Here is a 17,709-nt window from a genome sequence, read left to right as displayed (position 1 = left end):
GTTAATGCAAAGTCTTTCCCCCTCCAAGCCGCCCCTCCCTTTTCTTTCTTCAAAAAAGGGGGGGAAAAGAAACCCCTTCATCCCAGCAGCAGCAGCTTGGGTTCGTAAGGTGAAAATAGTTCGGAAGAAGAGGCAAAAAAATCTTAAACACCGGGTTCGTATCTTGAAAAGTTAGTTAGAAGAGGCGTTCGAAAGATGAGGTACCATTGTACTTAAGAGGGTGGGGATTGAGTAAGGAGAGGGAAGTGTAATGGACGGGGAAGGGGGTTACCTGCACCAATAGCAGGCATTAAGTTCCTTTTGCTTTTAACTCCTAAAACCACCTCCAAACGTCCACACAGCAGCCCCAAAATGGGTAGAATCTCCTTCTTCAATTTGCAAAAGATATAAAACAGGGTCCATTCATGGTCCAGAAAGGCCACAACTGCACGCTTTGCCCAGGTCCAGATCTGACCACAGAGCAGCAGCGCAGAAGCTGGGAAGAGGGAGGGGTTGGGTTGTAGCCTGTGGGAGAACCAGGGATGACCAGATACCACCTTTTCCTGCTCTCTAGGATGATTCCGATCGTTCTAAATTAGGAAAGAAGATAAAGAAAGGTTTCAAGAAGTTCGGGAAAGGCCTGAAGAAAGTCGTCAAGAAGGTTGGGAAAGTCGTGAAGAAAGTCGTGAATGTAGTCAAGAAGGTCATAGGTGGCCTGAAAGGAGCTGATAAAAAGGATACTCAAGGATGAATCCTATGATGAAGAAGGACCTGACTTTTGATGTCTTGAGATCTGGGGCTCGGGGGGCTTGGGGTTGGTGATTTGCTCAGGAAATGATATTGATTCTTCAGTTGTCTGACTTGCATTGGATCCGGTCTTTCTATATTTTTATGCCAATTCAGATTTGAAATAGAATTTGAACTCTGTACGCAGGTAGAAAGTCAAACATTGCAGCGAAAGAGGGGTTGGGAGAAAAGGGTTGAATGAAATGGTGCAAATATTTGTAACGTGGCTTTTTTTAAAAATGAAAATAAATGGTGAAATGGGAACGAGTTAGTCTTTGCTTTGTAAACTGCGGCTCTTTTTGCGTAACAAGTTATTTTTGTTCAAAAAGCTACAATACACAAGGGATAACTTGTAAAAAAAAAAATCCAGCAAAAGTTTATGAAACAAGTCAGAAGCCAACTAGTCACAAACCCAAACTCAAAAAGTGCAATAAACAGCCCAGATGTGCTTAAGGAAAGGAGCAGCTGGATGGAGGAGATGTTAAGGCACCAAACCTCCCAGCACTGCCCGTTATGTCCATCCCTTCCGAGTTGTCGAAGCGTGGAACTCATTACCTGACTCCGTAGTGTCAACCCCTAACCCCCAACATTTTTCCTTTAGACTCTCCACGATTGACCTCTCCAGGTTCCTTAGAGGTCAGTAAGGGGCGTGCATAAGTGCATCAGTGTGCCTTCCGTCCCCTGTCCAATTGTCTCTCCTTATCTCATTTATCTTTTCTTCCTTTCGAATTTGTTCACCTATACTTTTATATCTTTTTTTCTATTTGTTTCTTTAGTTATATTACTACATATCTATTCTCTTCAATGTGTATTATGTATTGGAATAAATAAATAAATAAATAAATAAAAATAAACTCAATTTGGGTCCTTCCTAGTCTCCCCTTCAAAAAATAGGAGAGCAAAGTGACCAAATCCCCCTTTTGTTGGTGGTCAAATCAGCTGCTTGTCAGCAGGAAAGAAATTAATTCTCTCCATTCATCACACAATGATGGGGAAGGCTGATGGCTTCAAAGAAATTATTACAGAGACAGGTTAAAGGATTATATTTATTCATTTGTTTTGTTTTGTCAAGTACATATTGTTGGTATACAAAGATAGAACATAGAAACATAGAAGTCTGACGGCAGAAAAAGACCTCATGGTCCATCTGGTCTGCCCTTATACTATTTTTGTTTTTTATCTTAGGATGGATCTATGTTTATCCCAGGCATGTTTACATTCAGTTCCTGTGGATTTACCAACCACGTCTGCTGGAAGTTTGTTGCAAGGATCTACTACTCTTTCAGTGAAATAATATTTTCTCATGTTTATATTTATATAAACATCTCAATATTTATATACATGATACTAGTGAAAGAGAAACCGTAGGACAGGGGACGGAAGGCACTCTGGTGCACTTAAACACGCCCCTTACTGACCTCTTAGGAATCGGAAGAGGTCAACAGTCTAAGGGTAAAGTTTTGGGGTTCAGGTGGTGATACTACAGAGTCTGGTAGTGAGTTCCATGCATCAGCTACTCGACAACTAAAGTCGTATTTCCTGCAGTCAAGTTTAGAACATTTTACCTTACGTTTGTATCTGTTGTGTGCTCGTGTGTTGTTGTGGTTTTGTGAGCTCTGGTTAATACTGTGAGACTACTGGAGCAGAAGCAACATAGGAATAGGTTAACAACTCTTGAAGCCTTTGTGGCGATGTTGTTAAAGGGTTAAATAAGGTCCAGGAGGGAAGTGTTTTTAATAGGAAAGTGAACACAAGAACAAGGGGACACAATCTGAGGATGGTTGGAGAGAAAGATCAGAAGCAACATGAGAAAATAGTATTTTATTGAAAGAGTAGTAGATCCTTGGAACAAACTTCCAGCAGACGTTGTTGGTAAATCCACAGTAACTGAATTTAAACATGCCTGGGATAAACATATATCCATTGTAAGATAAAATACAGGAAATAGTATAAGGGCAGACTAGATGAACCATGCGGCCTTTTTCTGCCGTCAGTCTTCTATGTTTCTATGTTTCTAATCAATTTAGTCATTATCCAGAACTGAACTTTTATAGCAATTAAAGAATATTGAGCTACTTCCCTAATCTGTTATCATACCGAACCTTGTGGGTTCAGTCCAAACCCTTAAAATGTGACTGTGCTCCTCAACAAATAATGCTGTCTATCATTTGTCCTTTTTAGTGGCTATTCAAATAATGGGACTTCATCCACTGAAAAAGAGTCCAAGCACCTATTTGAAAACTTATCTTGGTCGATAAGCCACTCCCACCCAGTCACATGACCTTTAAGCCACCCACCCCGGTCACATAATTGTCAAGCCACTCCCACCCGCTCATATAGGTGGCAGGCCACTCCTACCCGGTCATGTGACCATCAAGCCACACCCACACAATAAGCCATGCCCACCTTGTGACAGTAAAATTTTTGGCAGCCCATCACTGCATGTAATCCTTCAACATGTCTGTAATAATTTCACGTAATTTCATGTAATAATTGCACGTAATCCTTCAACATGTCTGTAATAATTTCACGTAATTTCATGTAATAATTGCACGTAATCCTTCAACATGTCTGTAATAATTTCACACAGCCTTCTCTGTGTGATGAATGCAGAGATTTCATTTATTTTCTTGCTGACAAGCAGCTGGTTTTGTCAAAAAACAAAATGGTAATTTGGTCACCTTGCTCTCCTATTTTTTTAAAAGCCATTGATGAATATATATTTTTTTACAAGTTATTCCTTGAATTGTGGATTTTAGCTTTTTGAATAAAAGAAAATGGTTACACAAAAAGAGCCGTAGTTTGCAAAGAAAAGACGAACTCAGTCCCATTTCAGCATTTATTTTCTTTTCTTTTTTTTAAAAAAGCTGTGTTACAAATGTTTACACCATTTCATTCAACGCTATTCTCCCAACTTCCTCTTTTTCTGCAATGTTGGACTTTCTCCCTGGGTACAGAATTCAAATTCTATTTCAAATCTGAATTTGCATAGAAACATAGAAAGCCCGGATTCAATCCAAGTCGGAGAACTGAAGAATCACCATCGTTTCCTGAGAAAATCATTTTTCCCCCCAGATCTCCAGACATCTGAAGAAGTCAGGTCCCCCTTCTTCATCATATGATTATTCCTATAATGACCTTTTTAACTATTTGAATTCCTTTCTTCAGGCCTTTCCCGATCTTCTTGAGGCCTTTCCTGAGGGCTTTCCTGATCTTCTTCCTTAATTTCCTGGAGCGTTCCGGCTGATCCTAAAGAGCAGGAAAAGGGTGGTATCTGGTCATCCCTGGTTCTCCAACAGGCTACAACCCAACCCCTCCCTCTTCCCGCTTCTGCACTGCTGCTCTGTGGTGAGATCTGCACCCGGGCAAAGTGTCCAGTTCATAGTTCCCTCTAAGCTGAGCAGTGAGCAATCGCTCACTTAAAAAACATCATCAACTCAGAGTTTTCCAAACCTGCCCAGAAGCCGAGAGGGAAAGAGTGAGAGGGAAGGAGAGAGAGAGGAAGAGAGAGAAACAGATAGAAAAAAGAGAGGAAGGAAAAGAGAAAGAAAAAGAATGGGAGTAAGGAAGAGAGAAAGAAAATCAAAATCTAGTTTGAAACTAGCTCAACTATATAAGTGGCATTTTGATATTGATAGAGTTGCCCTATTATGAGCTCACTGTTATAGACACACAGTACAGTATTTTATTTTGAAATTCTCTCAGGCAAAACAGGGTGGGTTTTTTATTTGTTTGTTTGTTTGTTTGTTTGTTTGTTTGTTTATTATTTCTGTGCCGCCCAGTCCAGAAGGGACTGCCGCTCAAACACTATACTTTTCCGCCCCCCCCAAAAAAAAATTAGAGGGAACACTGGTCCAGTTGCAGCCTTTCTGGACCATGAACGGATCCTGTTTTATATCCTTTGCAAATTGAAGAAGGGATGCTGCGTGGACACTTGGAGGTGTTTTTAAAAGCAAAAGAGACATTCATTAGGGACTTGATTTGACATATGCAAATTAAAAGTGGGATTTATTTTACATCTTTTAAAAAAGAAAACTGCCGAAAAGGGGTTGGCACACGAAGAAGTGGGGGGCGGGGTCAAGCTATTCTCCAAAGCACCTGACGGCAAGACCAGAAACCATCAAGGAGAGAAGAAACTTAGAACTAAGGAGAAATTTCCTGACAAGGTGAACAAGTAACTAGTGGAATGACTTGCAACCAAAAATTGTGGGGGCTCCATCACTTTTCTTTTTAAAGAAGTGACTGGACAGGCACATAGGGGTTGCCACGGTGAGGAGGGGGTCTCTTTATTCCCCAGGGCACCAGAGGGCCGGACGAGGAACAATGGTTGGAAGCTGACCAAGGAGAGATTCAACCTGGAAATAAGGAAGAACTTCCTGACGGTCAGAGCGATCAACCAATGGAACTGCCTGCCAGGGGAGGTGGTGAACTCCCCAACTCTGGACACCTTCAAGAGGAGATTGGACTTCCATTTGGCTGGGGTGCTGTAGGGTTTCCTGCTCAGGCAGGGGGTTGGACTCGATGACCTAACGGTCCCTTTCAACTCTATTAATAAATAAATATTTGAAAGGGAATCCCGGTTGAGCAGAGGGCTGGACTACAGGGTCTCTCCGGTCCCTTCCTGCTGTATTGTGATTGATTGATTGAGAAAATTTGAGAGCTGCAAAAAAATGAGATTCTCTCCCTTCCAGGTCTGGGAGATGTGGCAGATGTGACTTTAGCCAAACCCATAAACTCCCCAAAACCTTGGGACTTGAAGGGCAGCAAGGAAGAAAACTCTTGGATGTAATCTTGCAAATCAGTTTCCACCCCTCTAGCAACTTGGACTAGGTGGTTATTTCTCTCCTCTGTGCTTGTCCCTCCCGTGGAACCTCTTTTTCCTGGTCAATTGTCCAACTGCTCTTCTAGGGCTTCAGATTTTCCAGGGGAGATTGGACTGACATTTGAAGCAGGGGTTTGGAATAGACGACCTACAAGGTCCCATCCAATTCTAGGAATCTAAACTATTATTATTATTATTATTATTATTATTATTATTATTATTATTAATTAGATTTGTATGCCGCTTCTCTCCAAAGACTCGGAGCGGCTAACAACAAGAAAAAAGTACAAATCCAATAGTTAAAAACAATTTAAAACCCCTTAATATAAAAAACAGTCCTACCTCTCAGACAAACCATACATAAAATGAAAACAGCCCAGGGGAATCCATTTCCCCATGCCTAATCAATGTTTGGACCAGGGCATGGGGTGAGGTATCATCAGTACGCGGATGATACCCAGTTGTACATCTCCACCCCATGTCCAGTCAACGAAGCAGTGGAAGTGATGTGCCGGTGCCTGGAGGCTGTTGGGGTCTGGATGGGTGTCAACTCATCCCTGATAAGATGGAGTGGCTGTGGGTTCTGCCTCCCAAGGACAATTCCATCTGTCCGTCCATCACCCTGGGGGGGGAATCACTGACACACTCAGAGAGGGTCCGCAAATTGGGCGTCCTCCTCGATCCACAGCTCACATTAGAGAACCATGTTTCAGCTGTGGCGAGAGGGGCGTTTGCCCAGGTTCACCTGGTGCACCAGTTGCGGCCCTATCTGGACCGGGACTCACTGCTCACAGTCACTCATGCCCTCATCACCTCAAGGTTCAACTACTATAATGCTCTCTACATGGGGCTACCTTTGAAAAGTGTTCGGAAACTTCAGATCGTGCAGAATGCAGCTGCGAGAGCAATCATGGGCTTTCCCAAATATGCCCATGTTACACCAACACTCCGCAGTCTGCATTGGTTGCCGATCAGTTTCCAGTCACAATTCAAAGTGATGGTTATGACCTATAAAGCCCTTCATGGCATCGGACCAGAATATCTCCAGGACCGCCTTCTGCCGCACGAATCCCAGCAAACAGTTAGATCCCACAGAATTCTCCGGGTCCCTTCGACTAAACAATGTTGTTTGGCGGGACCCAGGGGAAGAGCCTTCTCTGTGGCAGCCCTGGCCCTCTGGAACCAACTCCCCCCAGAGATCAGAACTGCCCCCACCCTCTTTGCCTTTTGTAAACTTCTTAAAACCCACCTCTGTCGTCAGGCATGGGGGAATTGAGATCTTCCTTTCCCCCAGGCCTATACAGGTTATGCATGGTATGTTTGTGTGTATGTTTGGTTTTTAATAAGGGTTTCTTAATTATTTTAAATATTAGATTTGTCATATGCTGTTTTATTATTGCCGTTACCCGCCCCGAGTCTACGGAGTGGGGCGGCATACAAATCAAATAAATAAACAAACAAACAAATAAATAAATAATTAATAATAAATAAACAAATAATAAACAAATAAACGAATGAACGAATGAATGAATCAATAAATCAATAAATCAATAAATAAATAAGAAATCTCAGACACCATGCCACTTTCTTACCTCCTCTTCCTCCCCCTTCTCGTCTTCCTCCTCCTTCTCCTCCACCTCCTCCACCTCTTCCTTCTCTTCCTCCTCTTCTATTCCCTCCACAGCCTCACAGTTGAGAACAGCCATTGGTGGCTTCTCCCCCAGGAAGAAGGTGGCTGCGCATTGTCTGACCACCTGCAGAAGAGAAGAAACGTGGTGAGAACGAAGAACCCTCCCGCCATCTTGTTTTGCTCCAATCCTGATCGAAGAAGCCCTCCGCTATCTTTTCTGTCTCCTCATGTGGCTTCAACTAGGTGGCCATTCCAGAGCAATGCAGGATAAGCTAAGCTGCTTCAGCCTCTGTGGATATTTTAGGACAACAGGAGACAACTGCGGAAAGGTTCAACTGTTGGGTTGGTGGAGCTGGGCCAAGACCCCCTCCATGGTGCTTTTCCAAGAGGCCCTTTGGAAGAAGGCCAAATTTTGGACTCTGATTTATTTCTCATATGTCAATTGGAGGTCTGACATCTTTCTTCAACCCAATCATAAGTGGGGATGGAGAACCAGTTTCAGCTCTGCTGGGAAAGTCCTACAGAGGTCCCATTGGCCCTGTCTCCATCTACAACGGATCACCAAATCCGTCACTGACACCCGTCACTCACCCCGCCTTCCTTGAAGTCGCACTTATCCAAGGAACCTTCTTCTTCCGCTGTACAGACCGTCTCTTTGAGGGAGAACTTCAACTCTTGGGTACCTTCAGAATTGGGATCCTGGAAGAAGACATGGCCAAGCGCAGGAGTTACCTTGAAGTCTCCCCAATACACCTAAAACTCCCATTCTAGGCTGGCATCATTTTTTGATGGAGCTGCCTAAACGTGGCTACCCGCTTCCCAGGTTCGACTCTACGTAGAGTCAAGCCCACTCTGGGCTTGGGGTGAAGAGTACTTACCCAATCAGGCTGAGGAACGGCCTCGAGAAGACGGTAGAGGTGATCTTCCTTGGCTTTGCTGTTGTACATGACCACTCCTTGTTCCACAGCCTCCTCATAGCTCATCGGTGCCTGTGTGGGTGCACAGCCTCCAGAGTCTGAGAGAGCCCAAACCAGCAGCAAGATCTTCCACAAGCAGCCTTCCATCTTTGGTTCTTCTGCTATGAAGGTCCACAGCAGATCTGGTTCCTTGGACCAGGAGTCCTCCTTTTATGCCCCTGCTTGCTGGCTGGAGCCACAGGGGTTTTTTCCCCCACCACCGAATTCTCCAAGGTCCTTCCTTCAAAACATGTTTTTTTCCTTGAGAGAGGGACAGATCAAGTCAGGACTTCAAGCGTTATTTATTGTCCTCAATGTTCTTCTGGCATCTCTCCAGACCAGGGTTCAACAACCTTGGCGATTCCCCATCTTTGCTGGCTGAGCAAGTTATAGGTGTTGAAGTCCAGCCATACCAAAGTAGGGAAATTATGTTACTTCAGGTCAGATAATTCTTCAGGTCAGACTAAATCCTTTCTGAGCTCTTAACACCTCCAACTCATTACATTTCCTATCTTCAGCTCTGGAAAGGGAAATCTGAGTTGGTTTTCATGAGTAAGCTCTAATTCAATTCCTATTATTCCTGTTATCCATTTCTTTATCAATTTCCAGAAACCCTTTGGCTTTGGGACAGTTCCACCATTGGTGAAAGAAGGTACCTAACTCTACTTCCAACTCTAACAATAAATAAATAAAATTTAAAAAAATACTTTGCTGAGTTGCTTTTCATGAGTGAAATGGGAAGATGGCTCACTGTCCCTCAGGTTGGCTCATCAGAGTCTTCCCAATAGGTCCTCCCCTCCTTTCACTGAGCAGAGGGACCTCCTTCCAAACAAGCTCCCAGAATCTTCTCTCTGAAGAGTGCGAAGCTCAATGCCTGTGATCCTGAGAGAATCAAGGTCACCAGAAGTGTTATTGCCTCTTTATAAGGCCTTACAAAGGCCACACCTGGGATGCTGTGTCCAACATTGGTCACCAGGATGTAAAAAAAAGGATGTTGAGACTCTAGAAAGAGTGCAGAGAAGAACAACAAAGATGATTAGGGGAGTGGAGGTTAAAACATATGAAGAATGTTTATATTTATTTTTATTCATTTATTTATTCATTTATTTATTTATTTATTTATTTATCCAATACACAATGAGGGTTTTAGTGGGTATTTATCAATATACACAGAGTAAAATACATGATGAAGGTTATAGAGGAGATACTCATAATAAAATACAATATCTAAGAAAGAATAGAAAAGAAGGTATAGTAATAGAACATATCAATGAAAGAATAGAAGAAGAGATATAGGGATAGAAGAGAAGATATATGGGATATAGGAGAGACAATAGGACAGGGGTCAGAAGACACTCTAGTGCACTTATGTACGCTCCTTACTGACCTCTTAGGAATCTGGAGAGGTCAACCGTGGACAGTCTAAGGGTAAAATGTTGGGGGTTAGGGGATGATACTACAGAGTGCAGTAATGAGTTCCACGCTTCAACAACTCTATTAGTAAAGTCGTATTTTTTACAGTCAAGTTTGGAGCGGTTAATATTAAGTTTAAATCTGTTGTGTGCTCTTGTGTTGTTGTGGTTGAAGCTGAAGCAGTCGTTGACAGGCAGGACATTGCAGCATATAATCTTCTGGGCAATACTTAGATCATGTTTAAGGCGTCTTAGTTCTAAACTTTCTAGGCCCAGGATTGAAAGTCTAGTCTCGTAGGGTATTCTGTTTCGAGTGGAGGAGTGAAGGGCTCTTCTGGTGAAGTATCTTTGGACATTTTCAAGGGTGTTGATGTCTGAGATGCGATATGGGTTCCAAACAGATGAGCTGTATTCGAGGATGGGTCTGGTGAAAGTTTTGTAGGCTCTGGACCTGGACATGGTAAGGACATGGACATGGTTAATTTAATGAAAAGAAGGACCAGGGGAGACATCATAGCAGTGTTCCAGTATCTCAGGGGTTGCCCCAAAGAAGAGGAAGTCAAGCAATTCTCCAAAGCACCTGAGGGTAGAACAAGAAGCAATGGGTGGAAATTCAAGAGCACTCAATTGTGCTCTTCTCTGAACTCTTTCTAGAGTCTCAACATCCTTTTTTTATACATCGCAGCGACCAATGTTGCAGCAAAGTAGAATTAGGTACCTTCTTTCCTCAATGGTGGAACTGTCCCAAAGCTAAAGGGTTTCTGGAAAATGATACAAAAATGGATAATGGGAATAATAGGAATGGAATTAGAGTTTACTCCAGAACAGTTTTTATTAGGAATTAGTAAGAAACTATACAACAAAAGAACTCAATATTTAATAATCCATACAATAACTGCAGCTCGGACCCGTTATGCAGTGTTGGAAAAACAATATAGTACCACCAGTAAACACAGTCATAGATAAAATATATAGATGTATGGAAATTGATAGGCTGACGATGGATATCAAAGGATTAGAATAGAATAGAATAGAATAGTATAGAATAGAATATAATTATTTATTGACCAAGTGTGATTGTACACACAAGGAATTTGTCTTAGTGCATATGCTCCCAGTGTACATGAAAGAAAAAGATACATTTGTTAAGAATCATGTGGTACAGCACTTAATGATTGTCATAGGGGTCAAATAAGCAATATAAACAATTCAGAATATTATGATACTTGGAATGGATGGTATAGTTGGATGGAAAACAAATTTAACAATATGTGATGCAATGTGAAAGAATATATAAATAGAATTGTATAAATATAAATAATACATGTTAATATACTGTAAATGTAAATAATAATAGTAGATTATGGAATGGATGCAATATAAGAGATTGATATTGATCTGTATAAAATAATTGTGATTTTTTTAAAATGAAAAATTGAATAAATAAAGCTTTTTTTAAAAAAAGAAAACCAACTCTGATGTTCCTTTTCAAAGCTGAAGATAGGAAATGTCATGAGTTGGAGGTGTTAAAAGCTAAGACAGGATTTAAGCTGACATGAAGAACTTTACTCAGTAAGATAATTTCTCTACTTTGGCACGGCTGGACTTCAACTCCTATAATTCCTCAGGCAGCGGAAGTTACTGAGGTTGTTGAACCTTGATTGAAGAACATTGGGGACAATCAATAAGTCTTGAAGTCGTGACTTGATCTGCCCCCTCTCTCAAGGAAAAAAACATGTTTTGAAGGAAGGACCTTGGAGAATTCAGTGGTGGGGAAAACCCCCCTGTGGCTCCAGCCAGCAAGCAGGGGCATAAAAGGAGGACTCCTGCTCCAGGGAACCAGATCTGCTGTGGACCTTCATAGCAGAAGAATCAAGGATGGAAGGCTGCTTGTGGAAGATCTTGCTGCTGGTTTGGGCTCTCTCAGACTCTGGAGGCTGCGCACCATCACAGGCACCGCTGAGCTATGAGGAGGCTGTGGAACAAGGAGTGGCCATGTACAACAGCGATGCCAAGGAAGGTCCCCTCTACCGTCTTCTGGAGGCTGTTCCTAAGCCTGACTGGGTAAGTACTCTTCACTCCAGGGTCCCAGAGTGGGCTTGACTCTGCGTAGACCCTGGGAAGCGGTGGTGGATCCAACTGGAAGCAGGGGATCCACCCCTCCTGTTCTCCCGGCGTGGAGAGCTTCAACAGCCTCCATCTATGGTCAGTCAGGATGAGGGCCCTTGAATGCAGAACATCTGGCGCCTGCATGGACTCTTCTTGGTAGTCACGTTCAGGCGGCTCCATCAAGAGTCCCAGCTGCTGTGGCCTAGAGGTGGAGCTCTTGCCTCACAATCAGAAGGTTGTAAGTTTGATCCCAGGTAGAGGCAGATATAGGATCTCCTGCTTGGGCAGGGGGTTGGACTAGATGACCTGCAAGGTCCCTTCCAATTCTGTTATTCTGTTAAAAGGGGGAGGGGTCAGTGTGGGAGGGGGTTGGGGCTTCAAAGTAACTCATCCGCTTGGCCATGTCTTCTTCCAGGATCCCAATTCTGAAGGTACCCAAGAGTTGAAGTTCACCATCAAAGAGACGGTCTGTGCAGCAGCAGAAGAAGGTTCCTTGGATAAGTGCAACTTCAAGGAAGGCGGGGTGAGTGACGGGTATCAGTGACGGATTTGGTGATCCGTTGTAGATGGAGACAGGGCCAATGGGAACTCTATAGGACCTTCCCAGCAGAGCTAAAACTGGTTCTCCATCTCCACCCAGAATTGGGTTGAAGAAAGATGTCAGAGCCCCAATTGGCATCCGAGAAATAAATCAGAGTCCAAGCCTTGACCTTCTTCCAAGTTCCAATTTATTGACAGATGGTTACGAACTGTCGTCAACCCGATAGTAACTTTTCCTACAGTTCTCCAACCAGGTTAGTCTTCATCCCTCGTCCCCACACCCAAAGGTTCATCACCTGGGCCACTCTCGTTGCCTTCCCCATACTTCCAGCTGGCGCTGAACAAGGAATGACCTTTGTTGAATCATCTGGAAAGAATTTCTTGTGGCTAGTAATCTTTCCCCCTCATGCATCCACCCCTCCCCAGTTCCCAAAGTCTTTTTCTACTTGTGGCAGGCCAAAGTCTCCAACTCGAAATGATGGATTTGGCCTGGCAGAAGAGCATATTTAAGGTTGTCCTGATGGACTCTCTTGCTCCAGGTTCTCTAAATCAACCCTTAAATCAACCCCCATGGACGGATAAAGAACCTGACCCTTGAGCCTTTCAGGAGTTGCTTCCTCTTGGTCCAAATGGTGCATGGAGAGGCTGAACCAGTCAACTCTTAGCCCAGATGTCCAGGGAGATCCTCCAGGTTGTCCCACCTAGGGTGTTTTTCAAGACTGCACTGCCTTGTTTCTCCTCCAAGAATTACAAGCATACAAATCCAATCAATAAAAACTTAAATAAATAAAATAAATTTTGCTTCTCCTCCCAGAAACTCCTTCAGGGCTGAAGCTTCTTTCATTCTGTTGTGAACAGAGGAAATTTCCTCAACAACTTCAAGGAAAATCAAGAAAGTCCAGGGGCCTCTTGGAAAAGCACCTTGGAGGGGTCTTGGCCCAGCTCCATTAACCCAACCCTTGAACCTTTCCGCAGTTGTCTCCTGTGGTCCTAAAATATCCACAGAGGCCGATGCAGCTTAGCTTGTCCAACGTTGCTCTGGAAGGACCCAGTCGAAGCCACACGAGGAGACATGGACAAAAGAAGATGGTGGAGGGCTTCTCACCACGTTTCTTCTCTTCCGCAGGTGGTGAGGGAATGCACAGCCACCTTCCTTGGGGAGAAGCCACCAATGGCTGTTCTCGCCTGTGACACCGTGGAGGGAGCAGAAGAGGAGGAGGAGGAGGAAGAACAGGTGGAGGCGAAGGAGGAGGAGGAGGTAAGAAGGTGGCATGGTGACTTCCACTGATGAGCTCCAAAGCTTGGTTAGATTAGATTCCTAGAATTGGATGGGACGTTGCAGGTCATCTAGGCGTGAAACCCTACAACACTGTAGACAAATGGCAGTCCAATCTCCCATGGAAAGTCTCAAGTCTTAGAAGAGTGGTTGAACAATTGGCCAGGTATAAGAGGTTCCACAAGAGGGACAAGGAGAGAAATAACCACCCAGTCCAAGTTGCAAGAGGGGTGGAATGAGAGAGGAAAAATGAACTGATTTGCAAGATTACGCCCAATAATTTTCTTCATTGCTGTACTTCCAGTTCCTGAAGTTTCAGGGAGTTTAGGGTTTTGGCTAAAGTCACATATGCCACATCCCACAGCCCTGAAAAGGAGAGAATCTCATTTTCTCAAACCTTCTCAATCGATCAATCAGAATAGAGCTGGAAGGGACCGGAGAGACCCTGTAGTCCAGCCCCCTGCTCAAGCAGGATTCCCTTTCTAATATGTGCCTGTCCAGTCACTTCTTTAAAAAAAAAAAATGATGAAGCCCCCACAATTTTTGGTTGCAAGTCATTCCACTAGTTACTTGTTCACCTTGCCAGGAAATTTCTCCTTAGTTCTAAGTTTCTTCTTTCCTTGATTTAGTTTCCACCCATTTCTTCTTGTCCTGCCCTCAGGTGCTTCAGAGAATAGCTTGACCCCCCCCTCCCCTCTTCTTCGTGTGGCAACCCCCTTTCAGCAGTTATGTAAAATAAAATTAAAATCCCATTTTTAAATAATATGTTTATTGAATATATACATTAAAAACAGGGTACAGAAAAGTAAAGGGAATATATATAATGTACATTCTAGCAATTATAATTTACTTATATAGTACCCGTAAGTGGGGAAGGGGAAAAGAAGAAGGGGAGGGGGATTGGGGAAGAAGGGGAAGAGATACGAGAGGAGGAAGGAGAGAAAATTAGAGCAAAAAAGAGTAGTAAGAAGAGTGTGGAGGGCCAGTGTTAGAGCTGGGGGTGCAATGTTTAGCGGACTGTGGTTTAAACACATAGGTGGTGTGGATTTCCCTAAAGTTTTATCCATATGTATTTGACGTTAGTTGCTAGTGCCAACATGTATCAGTGGTTTAAGGGTTTGTTCATTCAGTTTCTTTGTAGTTCAAAATTTGTGTCGATCGATGTTTACGGTTTGTCGTTTCAATTTGATATTATGATTTGTGTTGTAGATTGCTGGTTTTATACATTGTTTTCGTTGGATATTTTTCTCGATGAATAATTTTTAAGTAATTTCTTTTTTTAAAACCAATGGTACCATTTATTTATTCATTTATTCATTCATTCATTCATTCATTCATTCATTCATTTATTTATTGGATTTGTATGCCGCCTCTCTCCGCAGACTCGGGTCGGCTAACAACAGCAATAAAACAGTATATAACAAAATCCAATACTAAAAACAGTTAAAAACCCATTATATAAAAACCAATCATACATACAGACATATCATGCATAAAATTTTAAAGGTCTAAGGGGAAAGAGTATCTCAATTCCCCCATGCCTGGCGGCAGAGGTGGGTTTTAAGCAGTTTACAAAAGGCAGGGAGGGTGGGGGCAATTCTAATCTCTGGGGGGAGTTGGTTCCAGAGGGCCGGGGCCACCACAGAGAAGGCTCCTCCTCTGGGTCCCACCAAGCGACATTGTTTGGTTGACGGGACCCGGAGAAGACCCACTCTGTGGGACCTAACTGGTCGCTGGGATTCGTGCAGCAGAAGGCGGTCCCCCATTTGTCCCAGGCCTTGTAGAAATCTGTCTCATCCCTATTTTGCAGTTCCATTGTTAACCTGGACACTTCTGCATATTTTTAATTTTAATTCGCATATTTTAAATCTAGTTCTTTTTGCTTTTAAACTCCTAAAATCACCTACAAACATTCCTGCAGCAGCTGCAAAGTGGCCAGAATCTCCATCTTTAATTTGCAAAGGATATAAAACAGGATCCGTTCATGGTCCAGAAAGGCTACAACTGGACGCTTTGCCCTGGTCCAGATCTGACCCCAGAGCAGCAGTGCGGAAGCGGGAAGAGGGAGGGGTTGGGTTTCAGCCCGTTGGAGAACCAGGGATGACCAGATACCACTCTTTCCCTATTCTCTAGGATCAGCCGGAACGCTTTAAGAAATTAAGAAAGAAGATCAGGAAGATCAGGAGGAGAATCATAAAGATATGCACTAAGTATAGATGTCAAATATTTGTTACAAGGTCTTTAGGCTGAATCATACGATGAAGAAGGAGGACCTGACTTCAGATGTCTTGAGATCTTGGGGGGGGGGGGAGAAATGATTTTCTCAGGAAGTGACGGTGATTCTTCAGTTCTCCGACTTGGATTGAATCTGGACTTTCTATATTTTTATGCAAATTTGAATTTGAAATAGAACTTGAACTCTGTACCCAGGTAGAAAGTCCAACATTGCAGCAAAAGAGGAGTTGGGAGAAAAAAGGGTTGGATGAAATGGTGTAAATATTTGTAGCACAGCTTTTAAAAAAAATGAAAATAAATGCTAAAATGACTTAATCTTTTCTTTGCAAACTACGGCTCTTTTTGTGTAACAAATTTATTCAAAAAGCTATGTGTCCAATTACACTTGGCCAATAAAGAATTCTATTCTTTTCTATTCAATTTTTTTATATTCACAAAGCTAAAATCCACAATCCAAGGAATAACTTGTAAAAAAAAAAACCCAACAAAGGGTTTTGAAACAGGTCAGAAGCCAACTGGTCACAAAACCAGAAATTGGAAAGCTTGGAAAAATGCAATAACCACCTAGTAACCACTTAAGAAAACAAGAAGTTGGAGGGAGATGGTGTCCAGACACCAAACCTCCCTGGATGACCTCTTACTGAGAATGGTGGGCCTCCAGCCCTTCCTCTATTCCTTCCCAAAACTCAATTTGGGTCGTTCCTAGTCTAAGGTGACCAGACGTCCTGCTTTCAGCGGGACAGTCACGCTTTTTAGCAATTTGTCCCATGTCCCGCGGCACTTTTTAAAAGTCGCAATTTCTTGAAACAAGCTGCCAGCTGTAGATTGCTGGATCTTCGCATCGGCCAATTTTGGGCAGCATGGAAGCTCAGCTTCCTTCTTCGCGGCTTCCAAGCACAGGGCGAAGTTTCCTTCAGCCCGTACGGCATGGGCGAAGCGTTGGACTTGTCCAACCCCTTCTGTCCCTAGACTCAGCTTCTCTCGCCAGCAAGCTCCACCCCATCACCTGTGGCCGCCGTCCACTGGCCTTGCGACATTTTGCTCTCCCGCAGCCGTCAATTAGCCCCTCCGGCGCCCCTTTCCTCCGGGGTCCCACCAGACGACATTGTTTAGTCGATGGGACCCGGAGAAGACCCACTCTGTGGGACCTAACTGGTCGCTGGGATTCGTGCGGCAGAAGGCGGTCCCTGAGATAATCTGGTCCGGTGTCATGAAGGGCTTTATAGGTCATAACCAACACTTTGAATTGTGACTGGAAACCGATCGGCAACCAATGCAGACTGCGGAGTGTTGGTGTTACATGGGCATATTTGGGGAAGCCCATGATTGCAGCTTCATTCTGCACAATCTGAAGTTTCCGAACACTCTTCAAAGGTAGCCCCATGTAGAGAGCATTACAGTAGTCGAATCTCGAGGTGATGAGGGCATGAGTGACTGAGCAGTGACTCCTGGTCCAGATAGGGTTGCAACTGGTGCACCAGGCGGACCTGGGCAAACGCCCCCCCTCGCCACAGCTGAAAGATGGTTCTCTAATGTAAGCTGTGGATTGAGGAGGACGCCTAAGTTGCGGACCCTCTCTGAGGTAATGGACAGACAGATGGAATTGTCCTTCTTGGGAGGCAAGACCCACAGCCACTCCGTCTTATCAGGGTTGAGTTTGAGTCTGTTGACACCCATCCAGACCCTAATAGCATCCAAGCACCAGCACATCACTTCCACTGCTTCGTTGACTGGACATGGGGTGGAGATATACAGCTGGGTATCATCTGCATACTGATGATACCTCACCCCATGCCCCTGGATGTAGATATTAAATAGTAGGGGGAGAGGACCGATCCCTGAGGCACCCCACAAGGGAGAAGCCTAGAGGTCGACCTCTGACCCCCCACTAACACCGACTGCGACTGACCGGAGAGGTAGGAGGAGAACCACTGAAGGACAGTGCCTCCCACTCCCAACCCCTC

The 17,709-nt window shown here is 43.7% G+C and overlaps 2 protein-coding genes across 2 annotated transcripts; one reads left to right on the top strand and one right to left on the bottom strand.

Moving 5' to 3' along the window:
• Positions 1 to 3,879: 3,879 nt before the first annotated feature.
• On the bottom strand, positions 3,880 to 8,338 carry LOC139153220 (cathelicidin-related peptide-like). The gene is made up of 4 exons (XM_070726868.1): positions 8,096 to 8,338; positions 7,809 to 7,916; positions 7,180 to 7,341; positions 3,880 to 4,014 (listed from the first exon to the last, which is right to left on the bottom strand). Exons 1-4 carry the CDS (start codon positions 8,279 to 8,281, stop codon positions 3,880 to 3,882), a joined length of 591 nt encoding a protein of 196 aa, XP_070582969.1. The 5' UTR covers positions 8,282 to 8,338.
• A 3,125-nt stretch (positions 8,339 to 11,463) lies between these two features.
• LOC139175933 (cathelicidin-related peptide Oh-Cath-like) lies at positions 11,464 to 15,997 on the top strand. Its single transcript, XM_070767328.1, has 4 exons — positions 11,464 to 11,649; positions 12,110 to 12,217; positions 13,361 to 13,474; positions 15,644 to 15,997. Exons 1-4 carry the CDS (start codon positions 11,464 to 11,466, stop codon positions 15,758 to 15,760), a joined length of 525 nt encoding a protein of 174 aa, XP_070623429.1. The 3' UTR covers positions 15,761 to 15,997.
• Positions 15,998 to 17,709: the final 1,712 nt, after the last annotated feature.

Source organism: Erythrolamprus reginae, chromosome Z (genome assembly GCF_031021105.1).
Source record: "Erythrolamprus reginae isolate rEryReg1 chromosome Z, rEryReg1.hap1, whole genome shotgun sequence".
Lineage (NCBI taxonomy): Eukaryota > Metazoa > Chordata > Lepidosauria > Squamata > Dipsadidae > Erythrolamprus > Erythrolamprus reginae.
The sequence above is the reverse complement of the archived record's forward strand: the minus strand, read 5'-3'. Positions and strand labels throughout refer to the sequence as shown.